This window comes from Anolis sagrei, chromosome 6 (assembly GCF_037176765.1).
Source record: "Anolis sagrei isolate rAnoSag1 chromosome 6, rAnoSag1.mat, whole genome shotgun sequence".
In the NCBI taxonomy this organism is placed as follows: Eukaryota; Metazoa; Chordata; class Lepidosauria; order Squamata; family Dactyloidae; genus Anolis; species Anolis sagrei.
This window is the reverse complement of record NC_090026.1, coordinates 48,989,288-49,001,479: the sequence shown is the minus strand read 5'-3', so window position 1 is coordinate 49,001,479 and position 12,192 is coordinate 48,989,288. Positions and strand designations below refer to the sequence as shown.

At 42.2% G+C, this 12,192-nt stretch overlaps 1 protein-coding gene across 3 annotated transcripts in view; it reads right to left on the bottom strand.

Annotated features, from left to right (window-relative positions):
* Positions 1 to 1,425: 1,425 nt before the first annotated feature.
* The window catches only part of ARHGAP27 (Rho GTPase activating protein 27), a 117,457-nt gene continuing 106,690 nt past the window's right edge, over positions 1,426 to 12,192 (bottom strand). For all 3 annotated transcript variants that reach the window (XM_067470092.1, XM_060781236.2, XM_067470093.1), the window contains exons 11-16: positions 11,476 to 11,601; positions 11,159 to 11,257; positions 8,933 to 9,010; positions 7,222 to 7,356; positions 4,955 to 5,060; positions 1,426 to 4,208 (exon numbers count right to left, since the gene is read on the bottom strand). In XM_067470092.1, the coding sequence (XP_067326193.1) occupies positions 4,031 to 4,208; positions 4,955 to 5,060; positions 7,222 to 7,356; positions 8,933 to 9,010; positions 11,159 to 11,257; positions 11,476 to 11,601 (722 nt within the window). In that variant the 3' untranslated portion in view covers positions 1,426 to 4,030. The remainder of the gene's footprint in view (positions 4,209 to 4,954; positions 5,061 to 7,221; positions 7,357 to 8,932; positions 9,011 to 11,158; positions 11,258 to 11,475; positions 11,602 to 12,192) is intronic.

Here is a 12,192-nt window from a genome sequence, read left to right as displayed (position 1 = left end):
CCTATTCTAGATCTGCATGTTCTCCCGCAGTGAGGGCATTGGTTTCCAGGTGGAAGGCAGTTCCGGTAGGGGTTAGATTGACATGCCTTCCTCTTGGCACATTTCTCTATTTTGCCCTCCATTCGTGCCTCTTCAAATTCTACAGCACTGCTGGTCACAGCTGACCTCCAGCTGGAGTGCTCAAGGGCGAGCCCTCCCAGTTCTCAGTGTCTATGCCAGAGTTTTGAAGGTCGGCTTTGAGCCCATCTTTAAATCTCTTTTCCTGCCCAACAACATTCTGTTTTCCATTCTTGAGTTCTGAGTAGAGCAAATATTTCTGGCATTCGGACAACGTGGTTGGTCAACGGAGGCAGCCTCACGACCCATCCAAAATGGCCAGATGACCCCCTTTGGGGGTTGCGACCCCCAGGTTGAGAACCGCTGCAATACCGTAATTAAAATGAAGAACAATTTTAACAAATATAAACTTATTAGTATTTCAATGGGAAGTGTGGGCCTGCTTTTGACTGATGAGATGGGATTGTTGTTGTGTGTTTTCAAGACATTTCAGCCTTAGGTTGACCCTGAGTGAGGGCCGGGTAAATGACCTTGGAGGACTGTATTCGGCCCCCGGGCCTTAGTTTTAGGACCCCTGGGCTAGACTATTGATTTGAGTCAGTTACAAGACCATGTAACAAGGATCTCGTAGCAGCGTTATTATTTTTCTCGATTGTATTTTAATTGATTTGTTTGTTAAATTTCAACCAGGATTTTGTTTCTAAGCTGTCTTTTGTTTCTAAGCTTTCAACCAGGATGTTGTTTTTAAGTTGTCTTTCTAAGCTGCTATCTGTGGCAGGACAGTGGGGTACAAATGTAATAAAATAACCCTAAACGTAACTTCTGAAAACATGCAAATGTGAGTAGATCAATAGGTATCGCTCCGGCGGGAAAGTAACGGCACTCCATGCAGTCATGCTAGCCACATGACCTTGGAGGTGTCTACAGACAACACCGGTTCTTTGGCTTAGAAATGGAGATGAGCACCAACCCACAGGGTTGGACACAACTGGACCTAATGTCAGGGGAAAACTTTTACCTTTACCTAACTACTAGGAGCCCCCGGTGGTGCAGTGGGTTAAACCCCTGTGCCGGTAGGACTGAAGACCGACAGGTTACAGGTTCGAATCTGGGGAGAGACGGATGAGCTCCCTCTATCAGCTCCATCTCCTTGTGTTGGGACATGAGAGAAGCCTCCCACAAGGATGATAAAAACATCAAATCATCCGGGCGTCCCCTGGGCAATGTTCTTGCAGACGGCCAATTCTCTCACAACAGAAGCGACTTGTCACTCCTGGCACGACCAAAAAACAAAACAAAACCTAACTACTGGTGTGATGGAGTCTCGGCTTCCTTCTCCCATCACCCCTTGTGCGCCTCCCCTCTTCCTTTTCCTTTCAGCCATTGGTGTTGGCGGCAAAGCTGCGGGCATGTCGTCCCACAAGACGTTCAAGATCAAGCGCTTCCTGGTGTGATAGATGTATCATTCCAAAAACGTACACACTTGTTTTATTCAAGGGTTATCGTTTATTTAAAAATAAAATGTCACGAATTATTGTTGAGCAACAAATCTCCTTCGGATCTAGCCACAGTCATCCTAAAAAAGTCAACAATTTTTGAAATCAACACCTATTTAACATAGGAAGTGAGATAAAGTGTCAGGAGTTTGATCACTCAGTATTTTCTCAAAGCCCACACCGCAATGGAGATGTGCTAATTGTTTATTACCAAACTAAAACATTCTGGTTTCATATTTCTTCTGAGACAAAGAACAGACGCAATCATCAGTTCTTTGCAGGAAGAGGAAATAATTTTTCAACTAATATTTATCAGATAGGTAGTTATTTGCACTACAATATATATTCCTGTTTTGAAATGCACACAGCTTCAAGAATACACCCAGAGAGAAGAATTCCGCTCTTCTCCAAAGATGTGGTCATTGATTTCGCTGTCATGGTGTAGGAGGGCAGTGAGTGCTAGGCAGACCTTGGAAAAGTTGCATCTTCAAACTATAGCTCCCAGAATCCCCAACTAGTATAGCCAGTACTCATTCTGGCCAGGGAATTCTGGGTGCTATAATTTAGAAATTTCCCAAGCTCTGGAAATAAGGCACTTAGCAGTAGTAGCATAGTACTACTGCTTTCTCAAGTTTCTCTTTTTGGTGAGTCAAGTTGTTCCCTATGGATTGTGAAGTAGTGACCACAGTGCAAGGAAAGGGAACAAATTGCATTGGGTTGGACCTGAGGCAAAGACATGGAAGAAACATACTGTCCTTGTGATGGATCAGGGTGTGTGATGAAGTCCTAAATTCATCTTTTCCTGCCTCGCTTGAGTAAGGAAGGAAGGTTGTGAGGTGGATTGGAAATATCCCTTCTTTAAAAAGCATCCCCATATAGCAGTGTTTCTCAACCTGTGGGTCCCCAGTTGTTTTGGCCTACAACTCCCAGAAATCCCAGCTGTTAGGGGTTTTGGAAGGCCAAAACATCTGTGGACCCATAGCTTGAGAATCACTGCCATATAGCAAAGTCACTGAATTTGATATTTCTATGTCTCATGTGCTCAGTCAGTACAGGATCACCAACTCAGAGTTAAGCCAGAGCAGCAGATACACAGACTTCTAAGTTTCTATACAGCACTGCAAGTGCCTTTTTGGAACAACGATCCTCCATAGGAGGGATAGGGAATGTGTGACCCTCCAAATGTTAGTTGACTGCCACTCGCATCAACATCAATTACTGCCTTATGCTGTCTGATGGTCCAAATAACATCTACAGGGTCACATATTTCCCATCCTTGCCTTATAGTATACCATTGTTGAACTCTGGATTTAGCAACAAGGGCACTGCGGAAGAGGGGAATGAATGCTGCCACAAATCCATATTCAGCACAACTCTGCAGAATGCACCTGAGCTTGGAAATGATACTTTTTGAGACTCGGATTGCCACAACTCCCCAGTCAACATATCCACTGGCAATGCTAGCTAGGAGATTCTGGGAGTTACAATCCAAAAAAGCACTTTTTCTGCTCTGTAATAATTGCTGGATCCATCACTCAACAGTAAGCTGTATCATCCATCATCTGATCTTCTTTCCATGGACATACAGAATACTTAAGAATCCAAGTCGCAAAATCCAGTCTTTCCCCATGGAAATGTACACTCAAATGCTTCTGGACTTACCGGGCTTCTCTATCGAGGTGTCTAATTTTTGAAGAGATGTGAGACACATTGTGTATGGGAAGACAATGGACTTGTCTAAGAGAATAGTGAAACAGTAGCATAGGTAAACTAATACATGCCAGAGTTCATTGGACTTCTAATTTAGACTTCATTGTTACCCATACCGAGAGCAGGAAGCTAAACAGAAACATATAAAAGTCTCATAGAGTGATAAGTTGGCCTCATTTCTGCCAACTCACATACATATACCGAAGTGAATAAATAAATTAGAAGCCTGGGGTCAACACTACAAAATTTGCATTCTCTACTGTGATCATGGATTGGTAGCTCGCCGTTTCTTGCACTGCAAGTAAGCAAACCAAGATCTTGTGGATACTAGACGGCACAGAGTCCGTCTAGTATCTAAAGAAAGTGTGAAACATCTTCAGCATTACCTTGTTCACCCAAAAGAGTCACAATACATTAATAATATTACAATTTCCAGAATTATTTAACAGGAAACCATGACATTTGAACTCAAAACTGTCATGTTGGCACAGCTACAAAAGTCTCCTCCTTCCCAAAACATTTGTCCAGACCAACAATTTTGCCCAACAATTAGCTTCTTCTTTCTGTCCAACAGGAATTTCATATACCACGTGCCAAGCACTGGAAAAAGAATTCCTGCAGTGATAAGTTTTATTGCTTGTCCATGCACTCTCTTCCCAGTTTGACATCATACCACCCAGCAACATTCTTCCAGTAGCAATGGGACCTGCCCTTGCGTTGAGGCCAATCCTTCATTCACCCAGACTCCTGTGCTTTGCTGGGAGGGTTTAGCTCTCTGGGAATATGTAGCTGAGGTGGGTTAGGATTTGCTCCACAATCTGATTCTGGAAAACCATGTGCATAGTCATATTTCCTTCTTCAACCTCTGGTTTCAGTAACGTTGGTCCAAACACAATTGCAATGCTTTGTACTGACATGCGGTTCTCCTCTCGGTACTCTATAACCCTGAAGGGAAAAGAGGAACAAGGGCTTTGTTAAGAGAAAAAAGAGGAGGAAAATTTATTTATTTATTTACTTATTTATTTATTTACGACATTTATATGCCGCCCTTCTCACCCCTGATCTTTCCCCAAGCCTCCACATTGGCCATCATAGTGGAAATGGACATTTTAGCTCCTCTCACACACAGCGTCATTGTTTTATTTATAAGCGGACAACAGGAATTAACATCACAAGAAGAAATTGGCCTTTGTGCATGGGGAATTGAAAAAGAAGTCAATTACCAATTGGAATTGTTGGAATAACCCATACTTTAGAAACTGCGAAATACCTGGAGCTTGGGTCATGTGGTTTTGTTTTTTTTTTGTCGTGTCAGGAGCAACTTGAGAAACTGCAAGTCATTCTGGTGTGAGAGAATTGGCCGTCTGAAAGGACGTTGCCCAGGGGACGCCTGGATGATTTGATGTTTTTATCATCCTTGTGGGAGGCTTCTCTCATGACCCCGCATGAGGAGCTGGAGCTGATAGAGGGAGCTCATCTGCCTCTCCCCGGATTTGAACCTGTGACCTGTCGGTCTTCAGTCCTGCCGGCACAGGGGTTTAACCCACTACGCCACCGGGGACTCCATGGGTCATGTGGTGAGCTTAAATGTGTAGGAACACTGGTTTTATTCCATGTGATGAAATCCTAGTTCTCTGAAGAGAAATGTATTGAACAATCCAAGTCAGTTCATATTCCAGAGAGATGCTTACCTGCAGAGATGTTGGAAAAGAGCCCTCATGGTGTTGTGGTTTGCAGGAGGTAGTGAATTCACCAGCTCCCGTAAGCGGTGGGTTCGCTTTGAGGGGTCCGAAATTTCTGCAGTACCAAAAAAGTAAGACATCTTACTTATTAAGTTATTTAATAGAAAGATAAAGAACCAGTGCAGGAGTTACTATATTCCTGTTTGCCAGAATACTTCTCTACATATAGACATTTCAGGCTCAGATCTGTGCATTCCAGTGAAGGCACGCTCACTGCTGAAATGCCTAGGTTACAGCATCTAGTACATTTTAATTCTTAGCCACTTTGCTTCTCCTCTCCAAGAAAAAAAGCAATGCTGAGTACAGACACCTAGATAAATAAAATGTATAAGAAACATGTATCATTTTATAAATGCATTGTGCTTTTCCTGGCCACTTTGTGCCACTGCAACAATGAAAAATAATGTTGCCATGGAACACATTTCCTAAGCTAACTATTAGGCTTGTTTGATAAAAAAAAATGTTTCAAAACTCATTTCAGATATAGGGGGTGCTGGTGGTTAGGATCTAAACTCAATTTTCACAGAAAAAAGTTCAAAACTGCGAAACGTACGAGACTTCTGAATCATTCGTTAATGGTTTTAAAGTGTTATTTCCTGTTTCATTGGGTGGTCTTTACTTTGAAAGTAGTTGTTTTACTCCAGAAGGGGTCGTAAAAGGGAAGAAATCCATCCACTCTGGTTAAAACCGCTTCTCTCGATTAAGACCAACGCAGGAGGGAAAGGAAAGGAAGGGAATCCATCCACACTGGTTTAAACTGACATGGGAGGGTAAGGAAAGGAAGGGAATCCATTCACACTGGTTTAAACTGACACGGGAGGGAAAGGAAAGGAAGGGAATCCATCCACAATGCTTTAAACTGATGCGGGAGAGAAAGGAAAGAAAGGGAATCCATCCACACTGGTTTAAACTGACGCAGGAGGGAAAGGAAAGGAAGGGAATCCATCCACACTGGTTTAAACTGACGCGGAAGGGAAAGGAAAGGAAGGGAATCCATCCACACTGGTTTAAACTGACGCGGGAGGGAAAGGAAAGGAAGGGAATCCATCCACACTGGTTTAAACTGCTTCTCTTGCAGGAGGGAAAGGAAAGAAAGGGAATCCATCCACACTGGTTTAGAATGCTTCTCTGGCTTGAACTGAGGCTAGGGAACAGAAGCGGGGGGAAAGTTGAATAATTTCCGACTCACTTACTAATTTGTAAGAGAAATGGCAGAAAAAGCTTCGGAAGGGCAAAGGGACTTCCAGTTTCCTTAAAAACTTCAAAATCGCTTCAAAAAGGAAATCTTTCCAAATTTATTCCGAATTACAAAGATTCCACCAAACCGAACCATGCCTACTAACTGCCACAAATAGGAGAACATGAACACAATTGCAGCTCCTATGCAGTAAGAATGCAGTTTTCTTCTGTACATAATCTGAGTGAAAATTACAGCGGCTCCCAATGATCCAGCTGAGCCAGGTTTTACAAGGTAGAAGTGCTTGGACTTTTTCATTTGCAGGAACATGGGCATTATGTACCACGCATTCAGATTTCTCTTGCTCCTCTGAGCTTAGCTGCAACTCTCACAAAAGCTAGACAAGGCAGCAGTGATGGTGATGGTAAGAATGCATTTCTCTAGCAACAAGGTTTTGGTATTTAAGATTCATTATCTTCACAAAAGACCTGCTGATGTGGGGTGGAAAACTGCTAAAATGGGTTTGTGAAAATGAAACCAAGAGCTACCTGGGCTTTGGAGTCTCATGGAGATAAATGAAGGCAGGAATGATGCGCACATATTTCAAAATTTACTACTCAACCACTGGTACCTTCTCTACTTTCTAAAAAATGGCAAAAAGGTATTAACAGTCAATGTGTTTGATAGAGGCAATTATGCCCAAGCAGACAGGCCTGAAGTATATTTTAGGCTTCTGGGTGCAGTGAACTCCTAATTCTGTAATTCCAAAACAGAATTTCAAATGAGTTCCCTAGCTTGAAACTTGATAAGGACCTTATGGCTGAAGGAAAAGGAATTTGACTTCTCTTTCTGCAGAATCTCTCTCTCTCTCTATTATTTCTCCCTTGAGTCTATCAACCTTTTCCTGAAAACAAACCTTTAAATAATACACACACACTACAAAATGTGACCATAATCAATAAAAGATAACTAGGCTTTTATATGTGTACACAATTCATTCCCCAACCATCTTCCCCCTCAAAGCAAAATTCCTTCTTACTTATGGCAGTGATGAATTTGTCAAAATGGCTGAAGGGGAAGAGTGGCTCTGGCAACTCTCGAAAAAAGAGCTTGAGTGCCCCGGTGATAACGTGAACATCATCCCATCGGCCGTCATCAAGATCCAAGCGCTCATCTGTAAAAAAGAGATGATAGAATATCAGGCAAGACATCTATGTCCAATGTGACCACATTTCTGTTTATGAACCTACATGATCTTTTCGATCTTTCGGAGAAGCCCTTCTCTCGCTCCCGCCCCCAACACAAACGCGACTTGTTGGGATGAGGGAGAGGGCCTTCTCTGTGGTGGCCCCCTGACTCTGGAACCTGCTCCTCAGAGATATTAGACAAGCCCCACTCTGGCAGTCTTCAGGAAGAGCTTGAAAACCTGGCTGCTCCAATGTGCCTTCAATGGATGAATGAACAATAATACCCTGACATGATCTGCCTTTGTAAAATGGCCCTCAGTAGCACTTTATTTTACCTGTTAGTGCAATTAAACCTAATTATTGTCCCTCAGATCCCTGTCCAGATACATTACATTGCTCTCTCACCCAGTGTTTGTAAAAATTTAATCTCTGTAACCGGCTCTGCCCACTTTCTGTGTTCAAATATTGTGATTTTATATTGTCTGATGTGTTTATTTATACTGTTTATTGTATTGTATTTTATTTTAATATTTTATTGTTGTATTCTTATAGTTGTACATTTGCATTGTTGTATTGCTGGTCTTGTAAACCACCCCAAGTCCCCTTGGGGAGATGGTGGCAGGGTATAAATAAAATTATTATTATTATTATTATTATTATTATTATTATTATTATTATTCTACCTAATGTGTAAGTTAGGTAAAAGTACTATTTAACATGACATGGGTGAATGGTATGACAATTGGACCTCCACCATTTGTGGATTGGACATTTGAGGATTTCATTATTCACAGATTTGAGTAATATGTTCTCTCTAGGAATCTTTAGGCCATCCAGTGCAATGCTACAGTCAGCTCTGCTGGAAGAGGACCATAAATTTGTGCTTGGGGACGTAGAAATTCCTAGAGGTATTTTTGCTGTGTTCTGTTGTATATTGTTTTACTGTATTGCTGGGCTTGGCCTCTTGTAAGCTGCACCGAGTCCCCTTGGGGAGATGGTGGTGGGGTATAAATAAAGATGATGATGATTATTATTATTCTAGAGCAAGACCACATTTAACCAGCATAGCTAAAGGTAAGGAATTCAGAGAGCTATAGTTCAACAACATCTGAAGGAAAAGATGGGTTCTATCCCTGCTCTAATGTAATAAAGAACAAAGTCAATTGTGGATGATAACTCCCATATCAGCAGAGTACTAAATCCATTGCAGGCTTTAATGGAATTCTCCAAGGTGCTGAAACTATGTTCAGCACTTTGGACAGCTCCTGAAAGGCTAGCCAAAGCCTGGAATGGGTTTACAGCCCCACTGACATGACAGCCACCAGTCACTACTGAACAAGTCAGCATTGCTCTGTTAAGTTAGCAGCTAGAGACAGCTAGTCAGTTCAAGGGAAATAAGGTGACTACTTGTTCTCTCTTACTCAAGTACAGCATTTTGAACTTTTCTACTCCCTAATTCTATTCACACTATCCAGCAATGCCACACTAGATCCTTCTTCCACAAAGTACTTATTGAGCCCCAAATGACTTTTCCCACCAAATCACAACTGCCAAAGCTCTTACCACGATCGACCTTGTAGCGCAATTTCTGTATTGTAGCTAGATTTCCACTTATCCGGTAAAGTCCATCAATATCCAAGCCTAGAAAGAACAGAAATGACAGCATTTTTCTTTAGAGGCCCACAAGACCAAAGGTATTGCTATGAATGGCTCTTGGTATACATGTTGAGAAACCATGCAAGTTAAGGATATTTGCATATATATTCTTTATTTTGCATGAGTTATTGTGTTTCCTAAACGGTTCTGGCCCAGACTACCTGTCCCAACGTATCTCATCCCATGACCCATCACGAAGTTTAAGATCTTCAAGAGAGGTCCTGCTCTCAATCCCACCATTATCGCAAACGTGGTTGGTGAGGACGAGAGACAGGGCCTTCTCGGCAGTGGCCATATGTCTGTGGAACTCTCTCCCCAGGGACATTAGGTTGGCCTCCTCCCTCCTGACCTTTAGAAGACAAGTGAAAACTTGGCTCTGGGACCAGGCGTTTGATTAATCGAATAGCAGCAATTGGAAAAAAGACTTAGGATATTTACATTGACTCTACGTAGACTTGGTTTTGGTTTTACCGGCATTTATAATCAACTGTCTAATGAATTGTATAATGTGTTTCAATGATTTTTAATGTTTTAATGGTTTTTAATGCTTTAATTCTACTTCAAATTGACAGCATCATATGGTGCTTCTGTGAGGCCACCCTGAGTCCCTCTTCAGAGGGGAGAAGGGCGGGGTAAAAGTGCATGAAACAAATAAATAAATAAATAAATAAAATTTGTGAGCTGGGGCAAGAGATTGAGAATTTCAGGGACTTCTGCTCAATTTTTTTTCTGAGCTGTCACCAGACCCAACATGCCGCATCATCACGGGATGTCTGCACCCTACACCATTGGAGAAACTACACTGTCTAGTCGGTATTGCACCACCTGACATCTGCCAGGAAGTAGCAGCCAATAGTGAAAGGACCAAGGCAGTGACATCTCCAGCTCATCCCCTGTTTGGGTATCAGCCAGGACGTCAACGACTTAAATCAAGAAATAGTTTTCTAAGATCTACAGAGACACTCGCTGGAACACCTCAGCAAGCGAGAGTCCAAAAGTGGCAGGCTCAAACCCAGAACCTCAATCAATGGCTGATACCAAATGAGAGACTCCCTCCTGGGCACACAGAAGACTGGGCGACTTGGAAGGCGCTGACCAGACTGCGCTCTGGTACCACGAGATGCAGAGCCAACCTTACGAAATAGGGCTACAAAGTGGAATCCATGACATGCGAGAGCAAACCACAGACCACCTGCTGCAATGCAACCTGAGCCCTGCCACATGCACAATGAAGGACCTCCTTGCGGCACCACCAGAGGCACTCCAAGTAGCCAGATACTGGTCAAAGGACATTTAATCAACTACCAAGCTTGCAAATTTTGCATTTTGTCTGTTTGTTTGTCTTGTCAAAAATGTAATACAAATGTCTGGTTACTCCTGACACGATAAATAAATAACCAGACCCAGAAGGTTCAGAAGCTTAACCTGGCAGGCAAAAAGAATTGGATGGTTTTTAAAGAAGGTAACTCTCAGAACCACTTAGAATTCCCTAACTCGATGGAATAATATACAGTGTTCCCTCACTTATTGCAGGGGTTCAATTCCAGGACCCCCTGGAATAAGTGAAAATCCGCAAAGTAGGGACGCCATATTAATTTTAATATTTATACATTATTTTATATATTATTTTCTTACCCGAGCTTCCCATCCCGAGGGCACCTGCCTGCCCCCCTGACCTCCACAGACCCCTGCAGAGCCTCAGGAGCCACGCAGGCAGCAGCAGGCTAGGGAGGCAGGCCTTATTTATTTATTTACTATATTTATATACCGTCCCTCTAAGCCCACAGGCAACTTGGGATGGTTTACAGTTGGTACCAAGACCATAAAATACAATTTCAATACAATAAAACAATCGAATAATAAAACCATAGCAGAATCAATAAAATCAATCAGGCCACCGCACTTCTGGGTTCCTGGCCTCCACTGGATGTAAATATTTTATATTTTTATTAATATTTTCAAAAACCCATAAAACAATGAGTCCACTAAAAGTGAACCGCGAAGTAGCGAGGGAACACTGTAAAGCAAACTGAGTCCTGCTCAATTTGCATTGTGCATATCATTGCAATACTCATAATATGGATTGTGTGGGAAAGGAATCTCAAAGTTATGGATGCAGAATGGATTGTGTACCTCTCTTCTCCACGGTGGTGATACACTGCTTAACAAACTGAGGCACTGTGCTCTTCTCGCGGTCGCATAGGACTTGTAGAGCGCATCCAAACACCTGATCTGAATCAACAAAACACAAAGCACACCAAATCAGAAAGTCAAATCATACATTTAATCTGGCCAGTAAACCAAAAGGTTTATCTCATCGACAGTATCTGGCTTACTGTGGCAAAGTAACACATGTTAAAGTATTTATAAGTTTTATAATCAAATGTAAAAGCATCCAAGAAATGTACAAAAGAGTTTTAAAAATTAAACCTTCAATGTGATTTTTATACCTTTGATGTAGCCTCGCTCCCGCAGGGACTGAAGGGTCGGGCGTTTCTGCAGAAACTTCCGGAGCTTATTTCGGACTTTGTTGGTATCGCTGTCTGAGTTGAGGGAACTGGATGAGTGCCAAGAAGCTGCAGGGGAGTAAGTTAGGCAATTTGTTATGGAGGATGGAGAGATGTCACTGTACAGCTCCACTGAATTTGCTCATGTGTTCAAGGGGAGCAGGGAGAGGGAATGTAAGCTTGTTCCTCAAAGCTCGAATGCTAGAAATCTTGCACAGTCTTTGAGGTTGACAATCTCTTTTAGCTGGAATATCTATTTGGTTCAAAAACAGTTTGTTGCTGTTTGGGATTCTACGAGGGGTATTTTTAAAGTAAGGTCCGTTTGAAGATAAGTACACAACGAAAGTTTATTTCAAAAAAGTAAATTTATTTTCAGAAAGTACCTACTTCACTCTATTTTTCAACATAGTTGCCAAGTTTGTTCAAACACTTATCATACCTCTGAACCAATTTTAAAATACCCTCTTCATAAATCCTCGCTTCAACTGAAGCCACCAAATCGTCTGTAATCAAAGAAGGGCAACCGGAGCGGTCCTCATCATGGACGTTGTCGCGGCCATCTTTGAATTGTCGTACCCACTTACGCACTTTGCTTTCACTCATAACAGTATCACCGTACACTTCACAAATCTGTCGATGAATTTCTGCAGCAGGCAGGTT